We start from the raw sequence: 26512 nt of genomic DNA, 5'->3' as shown, positions 1-26512 counted from the left end.
CAAGCAAAGGTTGGCAACATATTTCCCTCGCCTCAGTTCGAAAAATATGTTTCATGTCAAAATAAAATATCGCCACCATCAGAGGTATACACACATTTCTTCACTGGGTTGTGCTCTCACAGTTTTAACTTCATGTTGAACAATTACTCATGCAAAAATATTTTTTATTCAACATTTTTAGCGCCACTCGTGGTACATCAGACTGCTCTTCGCCTCCATTACCCCTTCCAGTTTCCGGTTCAATGAAGTGAAGGAACCACTCTCCTACCCAGAGTTCCATGCGGCCAGCCAGCATAGTATCTCTGCCACAGGCCAGAAAGATGTGATGATTCCTCACATCTTACACAGTCCAGTCAATATTATGTACACAATTTCTTAACTTCTTTAATTTTGGTGAGTCTACATTTCTAATTAAACATCTGTGTAAAATGGTTTAGTTATGCTATGTCATCGCTGCGCCAGAGTGTGTGGAGGAACAGGAAAGTATTATTTCATATGGAATGCTTACAGTTATCTCCCCTGCTTACTTCGCCCATTGCACCACAAGTGTTTTCATGCAGAATAAATTTTTACGAAAATTCCAACAATAGCTACGACACATAAGACAGATAAACTCCAACAGGTTCATGATAAAATTAAACAACTGGGTATTTCTGCTTATTCTTGTTTGGTCACTCCATTCGACTGGAAGCTGTCAGGGGTAATGGAGGCAAAAAACAATCTGAATACCACGAGTGGCACTTAAAATGTTGAATAAAACATATTTCACGTGAGTAATTACTAAACATGGGGTAGGAAATCTGACAGCACAACCAAATGAGGAAATGGGAGCATAAATATTTTATCTTGACATGAAAAATATTTTTTGATCCGAACTGAAGGTAGTACGTTGCCAACCTTTGCTCGCTTTGCGCGCACATAACACTTGTCATTTTCTCTATGCTGTGCAACCCCATTTGCGCTACAGTTTGTCTGTGATCAACTATACCTGAAGCTATTTTAACCACCATTCCACCAAAACAATGGACTACACTGTCCTTATGCACAATCTGTTTGATAATTTGACCATTTCCAGAGAATACCACTAACCTGACATTATACAAACCACCCGTAAGATGTACGGCTTTAACATTTACCCATGCTATGATGTATCCGGCTTCCATTTGATCACTTCACCATTTCTGACCACTGTTACATGTAAGTTTTAAATTTAACCCTTCAGACCATCACAAAACCGACCCGAACATGAAATGCTCACAAAAAAGTCTGTTTGAAGACTCCAGCAGTTTTTTCAAACCTTACAATCTACAAATCACTCTTTACATACTGTGGTAACCAAATCTACCCAAGTTATTGTGAATCTGATTTCCATCCCATTCCTTTGGACCATTTTACCATTACTATAAAATACCTTTATTTTGTAATATTTGATACAGAGTCTTACCACTACACCACAGCCACACCTAAAACCTTGATACACCAATCAGTTAAACCTACCTGAATTATCATATATCCATCCTTGATAATCTCTAGGGTATACATTCCGATAAATCTCCACTTTACCCTGGAAGCATCTATTGCTCCGATGATTCTGGAAATTTTAACTTCAAACTGTACACTTTTAGACTTATCCTATACTTATCCTATCTCAGGACTTGCTCATCTTTCTCTTGCTTTGTATACATGTAGTTTCATATGAACATGCATGACAAATGGTGAAATATTTACAAACACATTTCATCTACTGCAGTACACATGAAGACACCACATGAATATGGCTCAATTATTTGTCAAGAGTCATTAGAACAAGAGTCATCAGAAGATGACACATCCTCCCGCCTCCCCCACTACCCCAGCCCCCACATATTTGAGAGGACAAACCATCTCACAGTTACTCATTGTTTTTTTTATACTAAGTTTGAATTGTCTCCCTGGAATTCATGAAAAATGTAAATGCCATATATCTGCATTCAGCAAAAATCATCATTTCAAGATCTGTCTCATATGTCTGCCAAGATCTGTTGAAAGAAATGAAATGGTTTTCAAGTTGTGCTCTGCAAAGATAGCCCATCCCTCCATTTTGAAACTAAGTCCGAAATATTTCCATGGAGCCCAAGAAAATAATAAATGACAAAAACCTATAAATCTCGAAAGGCACTACTTTGGGGTCTGCCATACATATCTACCAAGTTATGCTGACATATATTAAGAAGTTTTTGAGTTCTGCTCTGGCAATGAAACACACCTCTCACTTTTGAGACTATGTTCAAAATGTTTCATGGAAACTGAGAAAATAATAAATTACAAAAATCTGTACATTGCAAAAGGCACCACCTTGGGTCTCATTGATATATCTACCAAGTTTTGCAGAAAAATATTGAAAAGTTTTTGAGTTCTGCTCTGGACACCATTCCTCCATTTTGAGACTAAGTCCGTAAAATGCAAAAGGCACCACTTTAGGTTCTGATTGATATATCTACCAAGTTTTGCAGAAAAATATACAATTTTTTTTAGTTCTGCTCCAGAAACGAAGCCCACCCCACCATTAGACTAACACCAAAACGTTCCATGGAAAAATAAAAAAATAAATAAAAATTCCAAACTCTGTAAATAGCTAGGTTGAGATTATTATATCTATCAAGTTTGGTCTAAAAATATAGAACGGTTTCTGAGTTATGCTCTGGGAAACAAAATGATTACGAACGGGCGGACAGTGAGACAGACAAGGCGTCAACTGTATTCCCCCTCGTTACATGCTGGTTGATAATAAGTCAATATGCAATTATACTGGGTTGTATAAACATACAAATATCTTTCAAAGAGCAAAAAGACTGTCTTTAATGTATGTCAATTCATTGGCATCTGGTAAAAATACCCAATTGTTCATCTCAGCTGAAGTGATAGGGACACCCTCCTAACAACTCTACTCACAGTCAACTGGTGCACATTGTCGGTATCACCGACAATGTTCTGAAATGACCTTGTAGCGCAGAAGCGCAAGGCTACGAGCACTTGCAACGCGGGAGATAGAGTGGATCTGTGTTTAACACTACGGTTGATGTCATCTCTGAGTGAATTTAACAATCCGCAACAGGTTGTCTCTCCGAAACCTGAACTGACTTTGAAGATCTAGATCGTCAAACAATTCCAAAAGGTTCATTCTGTCTCTGAATATCCTGTTTCTGTTTAAGTGCTGTCTGCGGTGTCGATAGACTACGTCCTCCATTGATCAGCTACGCCTGGTTTATGCCACATAGGTAGGTGGAATAACTCCAGGACGTAAAGTAAGGCGTAACTTTACTAACATGGATGCGCATTTCGGTGCAGTTCACATTTACACCTGGAGTTCAATTTATACCTGAGATATGCATACAGCCACAGGGCTGGCAGCTGTCTATGACTGATCAATGCACACTACATCCCTTTAACACTGACAGACTAAAGTATAGGCTTGGCTGGTGTACAACACTGACCAATCCACACAACACCCCTGTAAGACAGGCAGAGTACAATACAGGGATAGCTGGTGTACAACACTGACCACTGTACTTAATCTCCCTTTAAGACTGAGGGTGTACAGTACAGGGGTGGCTGCTTTCCAACACTGACCAGTGTCCTCTACATCCCTTTAAAGGTGACAGCATACAGTAAACGGATGGCTGGTATCCAACACTGACCACTGTACTTTATCTCCCTTTAAGACTGACAGTGTACAGTACAGGGGTGCCTGGTATCCAACACTGACCAGTGTCCTCTACATCCCTTTAAAGGTGACAGCATACAGTAAACGGATGGCTGGTATCCAACACTGACCAGAGTACTCTACCTCAGTTGAAGACTGACAGTGTACAGTAGAGAGGTGGTTGGTAGCAAACACTTACCAATGTACACTACAAACCATTAATACCGACAGTGTACAGTGCAGGGCTGGCTGGTGTCCAAAATTAACCAGTCAAATATACATCACTTTAAGACCAACAGAGTACAGTACAGGGATGGCTGGTGTCCAACATTGACCACACTGTACTCTACGTCCCTTTAAGACTGACAGTGTACAGTACAGGGGAGGATGGTGTCCAGCACTCACAGATCACTGTACTCTACATGTGTTTAAGACTGACAGTGTAGTGTAGAAGGGTGGTTCGTATCCAACACTGACCAATGAAGTCTACCTTAGTTACAGAACGACAATGTACAGTTCAGGGTTGGCTGGTGTCCAGCACTGACCAGTGATTTCTACATCCCATTAAGACTGACAGGGGTACTGTAGAAGGGTGGTTGGTATCAACACTGACCAATAGAGACCGACAGTGTACAGTACAGGCGCAGTTGGTGTACAACATTGACCAGTGAACTTTATGTCTTTTTAGGACCAACAGTGTACAATACACAGGTGGCTGGTTTCCAAAACTCACCTCTAAACTCTATGTCTTTTTAAGACCAATAGTGTACAGTACAGGGGTGTCTGGTGTCCAACACTGACCAGAGTACTTGACATCCCTTTAATGCTGAAAGTGTACAGCACAAGGGTGGCTGGTGTCCACAACTGACCAGTGTACTCTACATCCCTTTGAGACCCACAGTGTACAGTACAGAGGTAGCTGGTGTCCAACACTGACCAATGTACTCTACATCCCTTTAAGACTGACAGTGACCAGTACAGGGGACGATGGTGTCCAACACTGACCAGTGAGCTCTAAGTCTTTTCAAGATCGATTGGGTACAAAACAGTAGTGGCTGGTGTGCAGCACTGACCAGTCTACTGTTCATCCCTTTAAGACTGACATTGTACAGTACAAGGATGGTTGGTTTCCAAGACTCACCAGTGAACTCTACCTCCCTTTAAGACTGACAGTGTACAGTACAGGGATGGTTGGTATCCAAGACTGACCAGAGTACTCTACCTCAGTTTAAGACTGACTGTCCAACACTGACCAATGTACTCTACATCCCTTTAATGCTGAAAGTGCACAGTACACAGGTGGCTGGTGTCCAACACTGACCAGTGTACTCTACATCCCTTTAAGACAGTGACCAGTACAGTGGTGGATGGTGTTCACCACTGACCAGTGAACTCGATGTCTTTATAAGACCGACAGTGTACAGTACACAGGTGTCTGGTTTCCAAAACTCACCTCTAAACTCTATGTCTTTTTAAGACCAATAGTGTACAGTACAGGGGTGTCTGGTGTCCAACACTGACCAGAGTACTTGACATCCCTTTAATGCTGAAAGTGTACAGCACAAGGGTGGCTGGTGTCCAACACTGACCAGTGTACTCTACATCCCTTTAAGACCCACAGTGTACAGTACAGAGGTAGCTGGTGTCCAACACTGACCAGAGTACTCGACATCCCTTTAAGACAGTGACCAGTACAGTGGTGGATGGTGTTCACCACTGACCAGTGAACTCTATGTCTTTTTAAGACAGACAGTGTACAATACACAGGTGGCTGGTTTCCAAAACTCACCTCTAAACTCTATGTCTTTTTAAGACCAATAGTGTACAGTACAGGGGTGTCTGGTGTCCAACACTGACCAGTGTACTCTACATCCCTTTAAGACTGACAGTGTACAGTACAGAGGTAGCTGGTGTCCCACACTGACTCGTCTACTATACATCTTTTTCAGACCCACAATGTTCAGAAAAGGGGTGGCTGTTTTCCAGCACTGATCAGTGAACTCTACCTGCGATTAACACTGATAGTGTACAGTGCAAGGGTGGCTGGTGTCCAACACTGACCAATGTACTCTACATCCCTTTAATGCTGAAAGTATACAGTACACGGGTGGATGGTGTTCAACACTGACCAGTGTACTCTACCTCCCTTTGAGACCAACAGTGTACAGTACACGGCTAGCTGGTGTACAACACTGACCAGTGTACTCTACATCCCTTTATGACAGTGACCAGTACAGTGGTGGATGGTGTCCACCACTGACCAGTGAACACTGTGTCTTTTTAAGACTGACAGTGTACAGTACACGGGTGGCTAGTTTCCAACACTGACCTCTGAACTCTATGTCTTTTTAAGACCCATAGTGTACAGTACACAGGTGGCTGGTGTCCAACACTGATCAGTGTACTCTACATCCCTTTACGACAGACAGTGTACAATACAGGGGTGGCTGGTCTCCACCACTGACTTGTGAACTCTGTGTCCACCATAGTGTACAGTACAGGGGTGACTGGTTTCCAACACTGACCAGTGTACTCTACATCCCTTTAAGACTGACATTGTACAGTACAAGGATGGTTTCCAATACTCACCAGTGTACTCTACCTCCCTTTGGGTCCGACAGTGTACAGTACAGGGTTAGCTGGCGTCCAACACTGACCAGTGAACCCTACATCCCTTTAAGACCGACAGAGTACAGTACAGGGGTGGCCGGTTTCCAAAACTGACCTCTGAACTCCATGTTTGAAGACTGATAGTGTACAGTACAGGGGTGGCTGGTGTCCACAACTGACCAGTGAACTCCATGTCTTTTTAAGATCGATAGTGTACAATACAGTGGATGGTGTCCAACACTGAGCAGTGTACTCTGTCTCCCTTTGAGACCCACAGTGTACAGTACAGAGGTAGCTGGTGTCCAACACTGACCAGTGTACTCTACCTCCCTTTAAGACCGACAGTGTACAGTACAGAGGTAGCTGGTGTCCAACACTGACCAGTGTACTCCACATACCTTTAAGACTGACAGTGACCAGAACAGGTGTGGCTGGTTTCCAAAGCTGACCTCTGAACTCCATGTTTGAAGACTGATAGTGTACAGTACGGAGGTGGCTGGTGTCCAAAACTGACCAGTGAACTCTATGTCTTTTTAAGAACGATAGTGTACAGTACAGGGGTGGCTGGTGTCCAACACTGACCAGTGTACTCCACATCCTTTTAAGACTGACATTGTACAGTACAAGGATAGTTGGTTTCCAATACTCACCAGAATATTCTAACTCCCTTTGAGACCAACAGTGTACAGTACAGGGGTAGCTCGTGTCCAACACTGGTCAGTGTACTCTACATCCCTTTAAGACAGACAGTGAACAGTACAGGGGTGGCTGGTGTCCAACACTGACCAGTGAACTCTATGTCCTTTTAAGAACAACAGTACAAGGATGGTTGGTTTCCAAGACTCACCAGTGAACTCTACCTCCCTTTAAGACTGACAGTGTACAGTACAGGGATGGTTGGTATCCAAGATTGACCGGAGTACTTTACCTCAGTCTAAGACTGACAGTGTACTGAAGAGGGGTGGCTGGAGTTCAACACTGACTCGTCTACTACACATCCCTTTAAGACCCACAGTGTTCAGTACAGGGGTGGCTGTTTTCCAGCACTGATCAGTGAACTCTACCTCAGATTAACACTGATAGTGTACAGTGCAAGGGTGGTTGGTGTCCAACACTGACCAATGTACTCTACCTCCCATTAAGACTGACAATGAGCAGTACAGGGGTGGCTGGTGTCCAACACTGACCAGTGTACTCTACCTCCCTTTAAAACTGACAGTGTACAGTACAGGGGTAGCTGGTTTCCAACGCTGACAAATGTAGTGGTCAGTGAGTCCAAAAAGGATGAATACTGAGAAGTTATTACATGTTTCAATGACATTTTCAGTAAATGTAATATTTAAGGAGATACGCCAACCCTATTTTAGGCCAATTATGTAATTATGTAAACGAAGCCCATCCCTCTCCTGTTGAGACTGCTCCCATGGAAAATGGGAAAATGATAAATCACCCAAATCTGTAAATAGCAAAACTCACCACTTTAGGGTCTGCCTCACATATCTGCCAAGATTTGTTGAAAGATATTAATTAGTTTTAGAGTTGTGCTCTGGAAATGAAGCCCATGACTCTCAAATGTTTCCATGGAAACCGAGAAAATAATACATCACAAAATCCTGTAAATAGCAAAAGGCACTACTTTGAGGTCTGCCACACATATCTACCAAGTTGTGCAGAAAAATATTGAACGGTTTTTGAGTTCTGCTCCAGAAACGAAGCCCACCCCACCATTAGACTAACACCAAAACGTTTCATGGAAAAATAAATAAAATAAAATACAAATGCGAAACATCTGTAAATAGCAAAAGACAGAACAACAGATTAATATTGTTATATCTATAAAATTTTGGTAAAAAAATATAGAGCGGTTTTTGAGTTATGCTCATGAAACAAAATGCTTATGGACAGACAAGCAGACGGACAGATAGACGAGGCGTTGACTGTATCCCCCTGCATATAATAAGACTATTTTATGTCTTTTTTCTACATAACGGTTTCCCTGCAATAATTATACATGCTGTCACTGAGTTTCCCGGGCCTTGTAATTCAGTTAGGCACAGATGATTCACAATGTTGAATCAGACAAAAGCACACCAAAGGGAGAATACTCTACCACCAAATGTTTTAAATTACTTCCCTCTTGTCTACTGTTAGTGAGTGAGTTAAAATTTATCGTCACATTGGCAGTATGTCAGCCATATCGTGACGAGAACGATTTCTTATAAACATACATAGTAATTAATGGCACACATTTAAAACTGTCACCAAAGGACGGTAAAACTAACTAGGATATCACAGGGAGGAATTTAAAACTAGTAAGTAGAACTAAAACGGCATAACTATTTTTTGGACAATACAATATAAAAATGGGCTATAGATTGCCAACAGCTGAAGGTAGATCACCACACTAGGGACCATGTGTACTTTTGCTACCTGCATGGACCCTAGCTGGATTTACACCATCCCCTCAGCCGTTAGCAATTTAGATACATCTAGCCATAAATTATAAATACAGATATGCTAGGATTGAAAATTGGAAAGTTGAAATTGACTGTGAATGTTGTGGGACTTATGTACCCTCTCAGGAGCACAATAATTTTACAGTACTTTAACCCCCTTCGAGGCTACAGCATGAACAATCTGAAGTACCAATTGAAACTTTCAAGAATAAAATATTTAGCTATTTACAATTCATTTAACAGATCTAATTCTTTTAAAAAGGCAGTAATTAAATGAGAACTAATATTGTTAAAAAGGTCCCTCATAGTTTGCGTTTCAAAATAATTATCCCTTGTGATGGAATATTCAACACAGTCAAGCAGGACATGCTTGACTGTGATTCGTTCATCACAAGGGATACAAGACGGAGGATCTTCACCTTTCAATAAATATCCATGAGTATATCTAGAGTGGCCAATGCGACATCGTCGCATGATGACCTCCTCAAATCTGGACTGACAACCCAAGATATATATTTAAGAGCTGTTAATATGGCGTTTGCTTCTGCAGTAAAAACAAAACTTAAGGGTGGCCTCCAAACAGATCTATTTGACTACATGAACATTTTCAGATAATTATTTAAGCTACTTCATGATTTCTTCAGCTAATTCTTCACCTGAAGCTATGATACAGAACAGACACAGTGACACAAATCTTCTCATGCTATGTAGAAACAGCTGATTCAACCACATTTCTTGACAGTAACACTCAACAATGTTTACCCTGAGACTACCAGAACCACACTTGGAGACACCCTGTAATCAAATCTGCCCCTATTTATCGATTTAACTGATTTGAGTATCCCATGTATTTGACAATCACCTGACAATTCCTATAGATAGCGACAAACATGTAGCTGTATAAACCACCCTAAAGACACCCTTTAGACACCCAGTAGTACACAACTCCAACCTAGCACATCTGAATGGGCAGCAAGCAAGTATAGGTAGTAAAATTAGATGCATCCAGGGTATAGCGCAGGGCTATCGAGGACCTCATATATCTAGTCTTAACAGTGTAGCTGTCCACCTGACCATTTCCAACAAAACCCCTGATCTGAAGCTGTGCACACTCACTCCTAAGATCATGATAACCAAATACCAAATATAACCATACTGACATGCATCTGGCCTCTCAACTGATCTATTTGATGTTTTTCCCAAGAACATCTTTAATCTGAACCTAAGCAACTATAAGACACCCTGTAATGTAAATCCATCCCCGAAATGACATAGACCAGTGGACCACAGATGATTTGACAACCTGACCTATTTTCTGGCCATTCACACTGAAAAACGAATCTTGGTCTGCCTCTGCTGTGATCCTGAGTCTCATATCTGCTACACCCATGGCCCTGTGATGGTGATCGAAGATATTTGGCAACCCTAAAGTTGTGAAAATTGGATAAAAACAAGACGACAAGGTCACTGACTTTATCCACATTTCTCAGGACTGGTAACCATGACATCAATCACTTGATTGTCTGGTGCACATTCCATTATTGCTGAATATTGCATAGAGTGCTGTCATACAGCTGGAATGTTGCTGACTGCACGTCTATATATCCAAACATTAAGACCTATCTTCATGACATCAATCACTAGATTCTAGTATTCATACACTGCTGTCGTGTAGCTGGAATATTGCTGAATGCATGTCTCTATATCCAAACATGGAGCTCTGTCTTCGTGACATCAATCACTTGATTATCTGGTTCACATTCTAGTATTCATACACTGCTGTCATACTGCTTAAATATAGTTGAATGCGGCCAAAGTGTCATCATGTACTCAGCACAGAGGTCTGGATTCAGCTGACCTAGGACTGTGTACAAAATATAGAAGATCACATCAAGAGAATACCTACAAATCTGAAGCTTCACTTAGCAGCTCCAAGATTCCCTAAATCTAACCTTCACTACTAAGTATCATGATACAAAGCCTGGCCACATCAACATACTGAACAAAACTTTTAACATGAACCAGAAATATATCACAAACATTTAAACAGTTTATCAACAGATCAATATATCATAAGGAAATGGAATAAAAAATAGCTTATCCCAAAACTAAGTACTGACAGTAAACTGCATAAAACCCGTATTTTGTTCCACATTGTCCACGTTAGTAAACTGGAACTGAATGCAAAAAACATAATTTCTAATACAAACCTGCACTTAGTATCAGGTATCCTTGAACATCTTGATGTAGTACTCGGAATGAATCTTGATCGGCTGCAGGAACCATGGACCTATCAAACATCATCCAGATACCATGTTAACTAATCACTACTACAAGATAAACTACTCAGAAAGCAGAACAAGCATTTAGAACATTTAAGTAAACTTACTGGTTATACACTTAAAATCTCATACAAGTAGGAAGAAACTAACCCTAAACTGCATATCTAAGTTAATCTTGACCAAATATCACAGGCTAAACCAGGAATCGAAGATTATTTTGAGATTTATATCTCTCTCATCAGAACATTTACCTCAGCTGTAAACCTTCCATGACAGAATTAAGTAGCAGTCTAAATGACACATCGTCAGTCAAGCATGGGATACTAGCAGAAATGTTCTATCAAATAATGGACACATCAAAGACGTAAGATAACTTACTTCAAAGCCAGAATAAAGATTTCCCTGCAACCTGTTGTTGTTGCACTCAATGGACTGGGTGGTCAGGAACCAGATCATTGAATCTCAGATGTGTGAACTGATGCCGATACAAGATTATCACTGGATTATCTGGTGCAGACCTGACTATTAATGAACGCACAGTATTGGTGAGGGCAGTCTAAACAAACAAATATGTGTGTTCTAATCCAGTTAAGGGTAAAGTGGAAACCATAACTGTTTATCATTTCACGAAAACCATATGTGTTATATCACATATACTCCCTCATACCTCATCTTCATGGTCCTTGCTATAAGTGTGTTTCTGGTTATCAGGGTGGATCTGTCATCTGGGTGGGTCTGGTCATTTGGTTGCATCAGTCATCTGGTGGATCTGGTCACCTGGGGGATGTGTCGTCTGTGAGGATAGGTCATGTGGGTGGGTCGGGACACCTAGCTAGTTCTGTGATTAACTCGATCATTCTTTTGAATGGATCTGGACATCCATAAGGATCTGACATGAGGGTGAATCTGGACATAAGGGTGGATATGTCATCTAGACATCTGGATGAATCTGGACATAAGGGTGGATCTGTCATTTAGACATCTGGATGAATCTGGACGGATCTGTCATGTGGGTGGATCTGGACATGATGGTGTATCTGTCAGTGAATCTATCATCTGGAAGAATCTGTCATCTGGGTGGATCTGTCATCTGTGTGGATGTAAACATCTGGGTGGATCTGTCATCTGAGTTACGATATGTCATCTGGGTGGATCTGGACATCTTGATGGATTTGGTCATCACTTTTTCCCCCAGCGCTGGGGTAAATTTAGTGTATCATGTGAACTCTGATTTCTCAGGCTGTTTTTTCATCACATTTTTTTTTTTCAATTTTATAGGTTGAAATAGCATTTTTTATGAGTGCATGCCAAAAGGTATCAGATTTTGCAAAATTGTGCTTTACGTTGCATGTGACCTTTAAGTTGAAAGTTCACTTAGTTTAAATGTTAGTGTCAATAAATATCCTCCCTCTTTTTCAATGCTTGACTGTTTCCACATAACACCTCTTATCCAAAACAAAGGCAGTGTATAATCTATATGGTCACAAAACAATTGTTTTGAACACATAATCAACCCAAACCCCCTTCAGCAAACCCTTCAATCTACACCTAAGAGAATGTCATAACTGCGCAGTCTGTCCTGACCAACTGACCCAGTCAGAAGCAATACCTTCAACCTCTAGCTAAATATGTAACTCCTATGGCATCCTGTCATCTAAATGTACCCAAGCTACGAACTGCAGTCAGTCTATTTCATCACTTGACTATTCCACAGAACACCTTGTAAACTGGAGCTACACAAACTGCTCAGCTCGAGATAAGGCACGTATTTGCATATTTTACTCAATAAACATGACATTCACTCAAATAATTACAAATCTGGAAGTACAAAAACTGCATAACAAACGCTAAAAACTTAATAGGTCTACAACACCTTGCATACTTTACCCATATAGGTAAATTGGCTTGCCTATGATAATTCATCATAGTGCCCAGACTCTACAACAGCGTTAACAAATGTTAAGAGATGCCTGTGTATAGATATACTTTTATAGACGTAGCCCTGTCTGGAGTTTACTCTAGTTGTCATGTGACTTTCATGTCAAGTGTTTAAAAATGGTTGCCAACTATTTGGTAATATAAGAATTATTAAATACTTTGGCCATTTCAGAAGTAATTATGCTTACATATTTAGAAGTGTTAATTGTCCAATAAGCATAAGAAACTCTGTGCAGTAGTACACAATTCTTTAAACTGGGGGCAGTATACAAGATCTTAGTTACTCCTCAAAATATACAAGTACTCAAACATAAACAGACATGGAAGCCCATACCCAATTCCTCTGGAGCCCTTGACAAACAAAATACAATCCAACACTGCCGTTGTTATCTTGTAGCTATAATCAACAGAAGCTACACAAACCACCCTAAAGACACCTTGTAATTTGAATCTAAACACACCTGCATGTATCTGGCCTTTTTACACAGTTTACTTCATGACTTCCAAATAATTTCTTTAACGTGGAGCTACACACACCATCCTGAAGGCACCCCCTAATCTAAATCTACCCCACCTAGCATGTATCTGAACCCCATACACACTCTACTTCATGACTACCAGAGAATAAATTCACCTGGAGCTACACCAACCACCCTAAACACAAGATGACATCTAAATTTAAACACGCTAACCTGCATCTGGCGTCTCTACATGGTCTAGTTCATGACTTCCACAGAATCCCTTTAACCTGAAGCTATACAAACCACCCTGAAGACACCCTGCAAAATCTGAATCAGCTCAAGCTAGCATGTATCTGTAAATAGCAAAAGGCACAACTATAGGTTGAGATCATTATATCTATCAAGTTTGGTCTAAAAATATTGAACAGTTTCTGAGTTATGCTCTGGAAACAAAATAACAGACAGGTGGGCGGACGGAGGGACGGACAGATGAGGCGTCGACTATATCTCCCCATCACATGCCGGGGTGGGGATAAAACTATGCATACAAATGGATGGCGCTAAAGTGGTTTTCTGTTTGTTGCATATTTATCATTTTTACAACTATTTTCATAATTGGATGATGCAGATATGGCATCTATTAAAATGTGTGAATGACATTATGCAATAAGAGGGGCTAGTGTTTAACATTTTAAAAAAATCCTGTAACCTGAAGATACACAAACCACCCTCTATAATCTAAATCTACCCAAGCTAACATGTATCTGACTTCTTTACACCTTCTATGTGACTGTACATAATCACTTCCAGAGAAAATCTCTAACATGAAGATACATAAACCACCCTGAACACCCTCTATAATCTAAATCTACCCAAGCTAACATGTATCTGACTTCTGTACACCTTCTATGTGACTGTACATGATGACTTGCAGAGAATATCTCTAACATGAAGATACATAAACCACCCTGAACACACTCTATAATCTAAATCTACCCAAGCTAACATGTATCTGACTTCTTTACACCTTCTATGTGACTGTACATAATCACTTCCAGAGAATATCTCTAACATGAAGATACATAAACCACCCTGAACACCCTCTATAATCTAAATCTACCCAAGCTAACATGTATCTGACTTCTTTACACCTTCTATGTGACTGTACATGATGACTTGCAGAGAATATCTCTAACATGAAGATACATAAACCACCCTGAACACACTCTATAATCTAAATCTACCCAAGCTAACATGTATCTGACTTCTTTACACCTTCTATGTGACTGTACATAATCACTTCCAGAGAATATCTTTAACATGAAGATACATAAACCACCCTGAACACCCTCTATAATCTAAATCTACCCAAGCTAACATGTATCTGGCATCTTTACACAGTCTATGTGACTATATGTCATGACTTGCAGATAGATAATACCTTTAACTTTAAGCTAAAGATACACAAAATATGCTGAAGACACTCTAAACTCTGTAGCTACCTATCTTGCATGTATCTTGCCTCCATCCATGGTCTACTTGGTGCCTATCTGGCTTCAACACATAGTCTATGTGACTACTTGATGACTTCCAAAGAATATCTTTAACATGAAGATAAAAAATCTGCCCTCAACACACCATGTAATCTACATCTACCTAAGCGTGCATGTATCTTGATTCTGTACACAGTCTATGAAACTAATTGATGACTTCCAGACAATATCTTTAACTTGAAGATACACAAACCGCCCTGAACAAATCTACCCAAGCATGCATGTATGTGGCCCCTATACACAGTCTATGCGACAATACATAATGACTTCCAGAGAATATGTTTAATCTGAAGATACACAAACAAAATTTGAAAAGTCTCACATAAGTTTGGTAGTCCTCAAATTTCCATCATTAACAAACCAACAAAATAGATTTGACTTAGGCAAGCAGTTTTGGTAGAGGTGTCGTGTCATAACAAGCAAACACAATAAGTTTTGGCATAGTTTAATTCAGTCATGATAGATGGCTATGATTGTGCAACATTAAACAAGGAAACTGATGCTTCATATCAGACTCAAAGCTGCACCGACTTATGATGTATAAATGGGTACAACTTTAACTATCAGTCTTGGAAGGCTCAGAGTTTCTTTTTTTGTTTCTGTTTTAGCTTTTGTTTTCATTATCTCACTGTCAACACTTTCAACAGCAGTCAACCAGAATCTTTTACTGCCATGATACTGAGTTCCCAGATACTCTGAGGTCATAGATGGAGCCTATGTTTAGTGCATGTGACAATATCCTTTAACCTTTTTCTTTTCTGTTTTCATTTTAACACTATTAAACCCCCACTACATCACCTTCTGTCCATTATAACAATCCTCCGTTTGTATTCCCTTCTAACCATGATGACGCTCTTTATCTTTTAGGATATATACATGACCCCAAAACTGAAGTACCACTTGTGATACTGTCCGATGTCAGCCAAGTTTTGTCTGATGTCAGCCAAGTTCAGACAGTCAAGTAATTACCTAAATCCCTTGCTGTCTGCACTCCCAGTCCTCACATACAAATTCCATTAATATTTAAATACACAGTTAATGTATGCTTTCCAACTCATATGAAATGTAATGTACAAAAATTATTTCAATTAGCAGAATATAAATCATCAATAAAACATTTTTATAAACCAGAGAGTGTAGATCCCACTTTCAGATTGACCAAGGCTTAAAATTGCAGCCAATTGCGCAATCCAATACACACACATTTGGTCGCTTGATTGTGTTAAAAATGGATGCATAAACACATACATGCAGTGAAAACATCACGATTTCATGCTTACTTTTGGATGAATTTGTAAATGATAATCTTTCTAATTTGTTAGGTCAATATGTCAAAATAACATCAAAATCATTGATCAGCCCGAGAGTCCGATTTAATATCAAGACAGTAGTCGGTCATTTGAAAATGTTATCAGACTAAGACTGGTGACAATCTGAAGCCCTTATAATTGTACTAGCCCCCTGGACTGATACTGTTTGATGTTTTGGTAGTCCTCTAGGGGAGATGTACTAGCTTCAGGCTAGTGAACTAGTGTAGATTTCGAACCCTGCACAAACGCTTCTGAAGATACCCTGTAGTCTAAATCTACCCAACCTAACATGTATCTGGCCCCTGAACAGTCTATGTGACTATAAATAATGACTTCCAGAGAATACTGTTAACCTGAAGCTACACAAACCACCCTGAAGATACCCTGTAGTCTAAATCTACCCAACCTAACATGTATCTGGCCTCTATACACAGTCTGTGCGACTGAACATAATGACTTCAAGAGAATATCTTTAACCTGAAGACACATAAATCACCCTAAAGACATGCTGGGATCTAAATCTACACAACCTAGGATCTATTTCGACTGTGCACAGTTTACGTGACTAGTTGATGCACAGGCAAGGTGTAGCGCAAATGGGGTTGCGCAGCATAGAGAATATGGCAAGTCTTGTTATATGCAGGTGAAGCAAGCCGAAGCGAGGAAACATACCTTCCTTGCTTTGGATCGAAAAATATTTTTCATCTCAAAATAAAATACAATATGAGTAATTGTTCAGCTTGGGGTTGGAGATGTGAGAAATGGATGTTTACCCCACTTTCACTACAATCTGCCTGTGCTTGACTCCCAGAGAATATCATTTCTAAAGAATTAACTGGAACCTATGCAAAAAATACCCATGCTGATATGTACCTTGACACTGTAGGTCTATTTGACCATTTGCCCATGTATGTGGATTCTATAGACAGTCTATTTGACTGAACATCATGACTTCCAGAGAATAACTTTAACCTGAAGACACACAAACCACCCTGAAAACACCCTGTAATCTAAGTCTACCTAAGCGTGCATGTATCTGGCCTCTATAAATAATTTAGCTGACTACAAAACGACTGCAGAGCTGAAACTGAAAGTTATGTAAAATCTACCTATGTTATCATGTTTGTATCTTGACACAGTAGGTCTGTTGTCTGAAGAATACTTTGTGCAATTTTTAACCAGAAGATCGAACAACCATACTTTCAAAACCTGTATCAAAAACCTACAAATACCAGCATGTATCTGATCACTATCTTGACCACTTGACCACCTCCAATTTAGCCCAAAGCTACCAGATCTACCAAACAACATCTATCAGGAAAGCATGTATCTGGCCTCAACACACAGTTTGTCAGATCCTCTTGACCATTTCCACGGGATGTCTTTAACCCAAAGCTACTGTATCTACCCTGAAGACACCCTGTCATCTAAATCTACCCAAGCTAACATGTATCTGGCCTCTATACACAGTTTGTCAGACACTCTTGACCACTTTCATGGAATGTCTTTAACCCACATTTACCATATCTACCCTGAAGACACCCTGTCATCTAAATCTACCCAAGCTAACATGTATCTGGCCTCTATACACAGTTTGTCAGACACTCTTGACCACTTTCATGGAAGGTCTTTAACCCACATTTACCATATCTACCCTGAAGACACCCTGTCATCTAAATCTACCCAAGCTAACATGTATCTGGCCTCTATACACAGTTTGTCAGATCCTCTTGACCATTTCCACGGGATGTCTTTAACCCAAAGCTACCATATGTATCCTGAAGACACCCTGTCATCTAAATCTACCCAAGCTAACATGTATCTGGCCTCTATACACAGTTTGTCAGACACTCTTGACCACTTTCATGGAAGGTCTTTAACCCACATTTACCATATCTACCCTGAAGACACCCTGTCATCTAAATCTATCCAAGCTAACATGTATCTGGCCTCTACACACAGTTTGTCAGATCCTCTTGACCATTTCCACGGGATGTCTTTAACCCAAAGCTACCATATGTATCCTGAAGACACCCTGTCATCTAAATCTACCCAAGCTATAATGTATCTGGCCTCTATACACAGTTTGTCAGATCCTCTTGACCATTTCCACAGGATGTCTTTAACCCAAAGCTACCATATGTATCCTGAAGACACCCTGTCATCTAAATCTACCCAAGCTAACATGTATCTGGCCTCTATACACAGTTTGTCAGATCCTCTTGACCATTTCCATGGAATGTCTTTAACCCAAAGCTACTGTATCTACCCTGAAGACACCCTGTTATCTAAATCTACCCAAGCTAACATGTATCTGGCCTCTATACACAGTTTGTCAGATCCTCTTGACCATTTCCACAGGATGTCTTTAACCCAAAGCTACTGTATCTACCCTGAAGACACCCTGTCATCTAAATCTACCCAAGCTAACATGTATCTGGCCTCAACACACAGTTTGTCAGATCCTCTTGACCATTTCCACGGGATGTCTTTAACCCAAAGCTACTGTATCTACCCTGAAGACACCCTGTTATCTAAATCTACCCAAGCTAACATGTATCTGGCCTCTATACACAGTTTGTCAGATCCTCTTGACCATTTCCACGGGATGTCTTTAACCCAAAGTTACCATATGTATCCTGAAGACACCCTGTCATCTAAATCTACCCAAGCTATAATGTATCTGGCCTCTATACACAGTTTGTCAAACACACTTGACCAATTTCATGGAATGTCTTTAACCCACATTCACCATATCTACCCTGAAGACACCCTGTCATCTAAATCTACCCAAGCTAACATGTACTTCCATAATACCTATCACCCACTAAAATCATCCCACCCACCTCTTTTGTAAATACATCTATCCAAATCCTCCATTGTATTCAAACCTTCCATTGTATGTTCATTACATGTCACATCTACTGTGTTTTTTTTCATGATATTAGCCCCATCATATGCCACCCCTCCATACACACCAACCCCCACCCCCACCGAACCCCCCACCCAAACTCAAACATGGACTCACTATTTTCAACCCCTAACGAAGATTTCCCCAAACTCATCTCCCCCCACAACATTGACCCCATCCTCATCAACTTTGGCCTCGATTTAGAAGAAATACTCCCCACCCAAGATTCAAAACAAACCCACCCACCACAAACATACCCAATGCCCCCGACACACACACCCAAACATAAAAAAAAACGCTCCCCCAAACTCCCCACAACAATCACCACCCACAAACAAAAACACCATGCAATAAAGACACCCCTCCCCAAACCCAAACCACCAACACATCCTTCTAGCATTTGCATCAAACACACACACTCCACTCAACAAATCATATTCAGTAAACAAATTCACCCTCTGCCTCAAAAAACAAAAGATACAACATAAATAAATAAACACATGCGGCAGAGGGTTCAAGGTTACATTCACAGAGCACACCCACCTAACAAACACACTCAAACAGACATTCATCGACGGGAAAACAATAAAATGGGAAACACCGAGGAGGCAAACTCAAGCACAGGTGGTCATACACATCGACGCACGCGAATCACAAACAGACATAGCCAACACAATCACAACACAACCCCAAATACTAGATTACAAAACACCAAACCACCAACCACAAACAAATCAAACACACAAGTCACAATTCCTCACATTCAAACCAACCACACTACCAACACACATCACTTTCAGAGCACTCACATACAAAGTACACCCCCTTCGCAAAAACCCCACACAATGCAGACAACTGTTTTCAATACAACTGCACCACAGATACATGCACAAACTTATCATATGCCCTAAATGCGAGTCGGACATACACGACATAACGGAATGCACGCACTCTACATACTGCATACAATTCCACATACATGGACAGTCTGCAAATCAAAACACCTGATCCATAAAACAGAAACAGATACTGCACACTAACAAGCACCTCAAACAAACCGACCTGCCAAAACCTGCATGCATCATCCCAACTACACACCACTCTCTACTCTCTCTCCTCTTCCAGCAACATCTCACACTCCACAAACACATCTGCTTACTCATACCACCCACTTCCACCCAAACCCCGAAAACAACCCCCCCTCCTCCTGACCCCCCCCCTTCTACCCCGCCCTTCCCACAAAACCCACTGCCCATCAACCCCCCTCCCCCCTCTCCTCCAGTTCGGTCAAAGGCAAACAAACCTAAACACCCAACTCAACCCCAAAGCCCAAAATCCCCCACCCCATAAACAACCTCTCCTATGCAAAACCCAACAGCGAAAAAAACACATAACATTGCCCGCAAATTCAACATCTGTCACAAAAACCTGGCCGGTCTTCTCATCTCCATCAAATCTCTTTCCTAAACTCACATCCATTAAGCTACTCTAGCACTCCAACTAGTCATCAAAATTACTGCCCCATCCATGACCATTTATAAATTTTTTTTCCAAATTAATGCAGTCATGGCTCTGTTGCAATGGAACTGCAATGATCTCCGAGCAAACGGGCATGAGCTTAGGGCACTCATTGCCCAAAACAAAATTAATCCTGATATAACCTTTCTACAAGAAACAAAATTATCCCCCCAAAACGCCTTCAAAATTCCAGGCTACCATTACATTCAGAAAGACAGACCTCGGCCAAGTAGCATCCCAGGCCCCCCTGCTGTTGGTCTGGGTATATTCATCACAGATAAATTAAGTTATTCAGAAATCACAATTACTACAACATCATCAGAAGTCCTGGCTATCAAAACAACCATTAAAGATAAGGAACTCACTTTCATAAATGTCCATAGAAGACCAACCCTTAAACTAACAAAATATGATTTAGACCAAATTTCAAAATTCATAATGCCCAACACCTTTATCTTCGGAGATCTGAATGCACATCATCCAACATGGGGCACAAAATCCTTTACAGACAGGCTAGACGATCAAAACCTCATTACCTTGAACGACAATAGCCCAGCAAGATACCCTCTCTCACACTTCCAAACACCTAGTGCAACTGACCTCAACATAACCACACCAATGGAAGCAAAACACAGCACATGGGAGGCACATAAAGACACCTGGGGCAGTGACACTGCCCCATCAAAATCACCATTAACAACCTACTCACACAGCACTCACCACAGACAAACTCTACTCCCCCTACAAACACAGAAATAAGATACAACCCACACAAAGCAGATTGGAACAAATTCACTCACTCATGTAACCAAGTAAACATATCCCCCATAGAAGACCCAGACAATAACATATTTAACGCAAACCTTACAAACACTATCACAGACACCTCAAACAAATGCATACCCACTTTTCTTCGGCCTACCTCTGAATCAAAAACAGTCCCCTGGTGGAGCCTCAAAATCATTAATGCCAGAAAGGCAAGAAAAAGGGCCCTCAATCAATCAAAGAGGGAAGCATCAAAGTTACTTTTGGCCAGAAAACTAGGGAATTCCACAAAACAAGCAATCAGGGCATCTAAAAAACACTGTTGGCAAGATTTCTGTTCAACCCTGAGGCTCGACAAATCAAACACTCGAGGCTCGACAAATCAAACAAATTTAAAGCCATTTAAAAAAACATCATTCATCCTAACCTTCCAGACATAGCCACAAAGAAAGGTAAAGCAAACGCGGTAGCTGCCCATTTTTCGGAAATCAGCAGCTCCACCAACTACACACAACACTTCCAAAACATTACCAAAAATCACCCCCCATTCACCCTAGAATTACCACATGCGCACCTACAAATCAATAAACTTATAAACATCCATGACTTAAAATCTGCACTCAAACACAAAAACTCAGCCTCAGCATAGGGTCCAGATAACATCACCTACGCTATACCAAACAAACTACCAACCAACATCTTAAACCTCACAATAACACTCTTCAATAAAAACTGGACCCAAGGAACCATACCCACATCCTGAAAAACAGCTAAGGTGGTGTCATTCCCATAGTCAGGCAAACCATCAAACTCCACTGATTCATTCAGGCCGATATCACTAACGTCCCACCTCCGCAAAACCATGGAAACTATCATTAACAACAGACTTAAACACCATATTCAAACCCTTAACCTCATAAAACAGGACCAGAGCGGTTTCACTCCAAATCGACAAACTTTAGACCACATTGTACATTTGGAACAAGATATAAGGATAGCCCAAGCACAAAAACAATACACTACGGCCATTTTCATTGACTTCAGTAAAGCCTTAGATATGGTTTGGTACAACGGCCTCCTAAAAAAACTACAGGAAAATGTCATACACGGAAGAATTCTAAATTTCATTCACAGTTTCTAGAAACCAAAGACAAATAATTATCAAATCTCACAACACTCTTTCGGACCCTTATCCATTAGAAAATGGAACCCCACAGTGCAGCATAATCTCCCCAACCCTAATCAACTTCATGATAAATGGCATTTTCCCAGATAAATAGCCTGAAATCTCCACAGCAAAATTCGCAGATGACATTTCATTGTGGACTTCCTCATCCTCTGCTGCCCAAGCCAGAACAGAAATACAAAGAATGCTAAATTATATTCAAAATTGGTCCCAAAAGTGGGGTTTCCAAATTAATGTCGACAAAACCGTAGGCATCTTATAAAAAAAACAACAAATGCAAAATTATCCCCCCAAACTGCACCTTAATAATAAAAGAAAAGCCAATTCAAAAAGGAAACCAAATTCTTAGGGGTAATATTTCACCAACACATGACATGGACTCCCCATATTCATAACCTGGTCAACTCATGTCAAAAAGATCTTAACCTAATGCAAGCCATAACAGGTACAACATGGGGTGCCAACAAACAAACACTTATACACATACATATATCTCTTATACAGTCGAATTGGACTATGTCGCCCCGGTCCTGCACTCCCTCTCCTCCAATAATACCAAAAAACTAAACTCTATCCAGTACAAGGCCCTTAAGCTTGCACTAGGCGTTAGGACCGGCACCTCCCACAACACACTCCTCCTACTCACAGGCATACCTTCACTCAATACAAGAATAAACCAAACTCAATTACTGGGCTGGGGCCCAACATAACCCTATCTACAACCTACTCACCACAAAATACACTAACTGTAGGAAATTAACACTTATAAAACTCTAAAAGAACCCAAACATAGCACCACTACTTTACCACCTCACCAATCTGCTACAAGCACAACAGTTAAACACCATACAGCACACACCTCCCATCACCACCTACATCCATGACAAACCCCCACCCACCACTGACACCACCCTAGCATCCATATTTCAAGATCACCCCCTAAAATCTGACACTGACATCAAAACAAACCTTGTACAATCTCACCTCAACACTATTTACCCAAACCACACTCACGTCTACACCGACACATCCATAGGAACAAACAACATTACAGGCATAGGCATTCATGTAGAAAAATCACCCCTATAACCACAAACCTACACTATCCAAACCACACAGCAATCACCACAGCAGAACTCACAGCCATCCTATCAGTCCTTCACCTTGTCCCCACCCTCCGCTCCCCTCCCAAAACTTCCTAATCCTCTCCGACTGCCTCAGTGCCATACAACAGCTACAACACATGCACTCACGATCACGACCAGACTTAATCCACCAGATAACCCTACAAATTCAATCTCTCCAACAAAAAGACAAAAACATCACCTTATTATGGATTCCAGGACACACTCACAACCAAGGCAAGAACATCGCAGATACAGCAGCTAAACTCGTAACCGCCCACCTCACCCACCCTATCCACTTACATACATCCAAATCCGAATTAAAACTACTCATCAAATCACACGTAACAAAACAAAGCTACCAACAAAATATCAACACATACAAATCCACCTGGGTCAAAAATATCATCAGAAAACCAATCACAAAACTCCCCACATTCTCAAATTCACACCATACTGACATACTTATACTCATTACAGGCATAACAAACCTCAACCATTCACTACATCTACAAAACAGACACCCAGATGGACTATGCACACACTGGAAAACACCAGAAACCATACAACACATTTTCATCGATTGCCACCTCCAGATACAAACATTACAGAAATACATAACTCTATACCCAGCACACTCCACTTTAACATACACGAACTATTAAATCCACATAACCCACCCAATATCTTTAATGTCATAGCCTCATTCCTTCTAAAATCAAAACTACTTCACAAAATCTAGGCCCCTCAATAAATCCCCTATATTGCAACTAAAGTCACATAAATACTTCTAAAAGGGGATCCAAATCTACAGCCCTCAACTCGTGGTCGTCTTCCCAGACGTCCGCACACCAACAATAAGCCATTTCAATCCCAGTCCCACGCCACCGGCTCACAATCTACAGCCTCAACCACAGCTCACCGCAGCGCTCCTGAGTCCCATTATAGTTATATAACCACCTACAGCCTTACACCTCCAACCCAAACCGCTAGCCACAACAAACCATACTCCAGTTCCCCCACCCTCACACACAGCAACCCCCCACCGCCATAAACTACCCACCCCCACCCACCCACTCACACCCCCACAACTCCATACACTGCGCCCAACTCCCCCTCACGCTACCACTTCCCGCTCCCTCACACACATGTAAATAAAACCCACTGCCCCCACCCCCACTATGTATAAAACCAACACCACCCACCTATTGTAAATATTCTCCACACTTGTAAAGTACCCTTAACCTACAACTCCATCATCCAACACCACCCTCAGGGTACATCGCCAACCAGCCACATTCCGCCCAAACCAGACCCGGCATTTTCACTCCTCCAACCCCCACCCCACCCTCAGGGTACATCGCCAACCAGCCACATTCCGCCCAAACCAGACCCGGCATCTTCACTCCTCCAACCCCCACCCCACCCTCAGGGTACATCGCCAACCAGCCACTTTCCGTCCAAACCAGACCCGGCATCTTCACTCCTCCAACCCCCACCCCACCCTCAGGGTACATCGCCAACCAGCCACTTTCCGTCCAAACCAGACCCGGCATCTTCACTCCTCCAACCCCCACTCCACCCTCAGGGTACATCGCCAACCAGCCACATTCCGCCCAAACCAGACCCGGCATCTTCACTCCTCCAACCCCCACCCCACCCTCAGGGTACATCGCCAACCAGCCACTTTCCGTCCAAACCAGACCCGGCATCTTCACTCCTCCAACCCCCACCCCACCCTCAGGGTACATCGCCAACCAGCCACTTTCCGTCCAAACCAGACCCGGCATCTTCACTCCTCCAACCCCCACTCCACCCTAAGGGTACATCGCCAATCAGCCACTTTCCGTCCAAACCAAACCCGGCATCTTCGCTCCTCCAACCCCCACCCCACCCTCAGGGTACATCGCCAACCAGCCACTTTCCGTCCAAACCAAACCCGGCATCTTCGCTCCTCCACCCCCCACTCCACCCTAAGGGTACATCGCCAACCAGCCACTTTCCGTCCAAACCAGACCCGGCATCTTCACTCCTCCAACCCCCACCCCACCCTCAGGGTACATCGCCAACCAGCCACTTTCCGTCCAAACCAGACCCGGCATCTTCACTCCTCCAACCCCCACTCCACCCTAAGGGTACATCGCCAATCAGCCACTTTCCGTCCAAACCAAACCCGGCATCTTCGCTCCTCCAACCCCCACCCCACCCTCAGGGTACATCGCCAACCAGCCACTTTCCGTCCAAACCAAACCCGGCATCTTCGCTCCTCCACCCCCCACTCCACCCTCAGGGTACATCGCCAACCAGCCACTTTCCGTCCAAACCAAACCCGGCATCTTCACTCCTCCAACCCCCACTCCACCCTAAGGGTACATCGCCAATCAGCCACTTTCCGTCCAAACCAAACCCGGCATCTTCGCTCCTCCACCCCCTCACCACCATCCCCAACCCCAACCCCTACTTTTTCATACTCTTTTTCTTTCTTTAGTACCATGTATTACCTGTACAGATTAACTGTACAACACCATGTCATAAGCCCCCTTTGCCATACTCCACTCCCCCTACCCCACCCATCCCCATCGGCAATTTTATCTATCCAGCTTTATCCTTTAATTCTTAGTCTCATTTAACCAAATCAAACCCTCCCTCTCTATAAATGTCGGGGCCCACACTTATCATTCAAAATTATCATACCCCCCAACATCCACATTTACAT

General features: G+C 41.8%; 1 protein-coding gene across 1 annotated transcript in view; it reads left to right on the top strand.

Annotated features, from left to right (window-relative positions):
- The window catches only part of LOC137267616 (uncharacterized), a 55642-nt gene extending 29358 nt beyond the window's left edge, over positions 1-26284 (top strand). The window contains exon 2 of the mRNA XM_067802103.1: positions 25073-26284. Within this exon, the coding sequence (XP_067658204.1) occupies positions 25073-26284 (1212 nt within the window). The remainder of the gene's footprint in view (positions 1-25072) is intronic.
- The last annotated feature ends 228 nt before the right edge of the window (positions 26285-26512 follow it).

Source organism: Haliotis asinina, chromosome 16 (assembly GCF_037392515.1).
Source record: "Haliotis asinina isolate JCU_RB_2024 chromosome 16, JCU_Hal_asi_v2, whole genome shotgun sequence".
Classification (NCBI taxonomy): domain Eukaryota; kingdom Metazoa; phylum Mollusca; class Gastropoda; order Lepetellida; family Haliotidae; genus Haliotis; species Haliotis asinina.
Note: the sequence above shows the minus strand (reverse complement) of the source record. Positions and strands in the feature narration are given on the sequence as shown.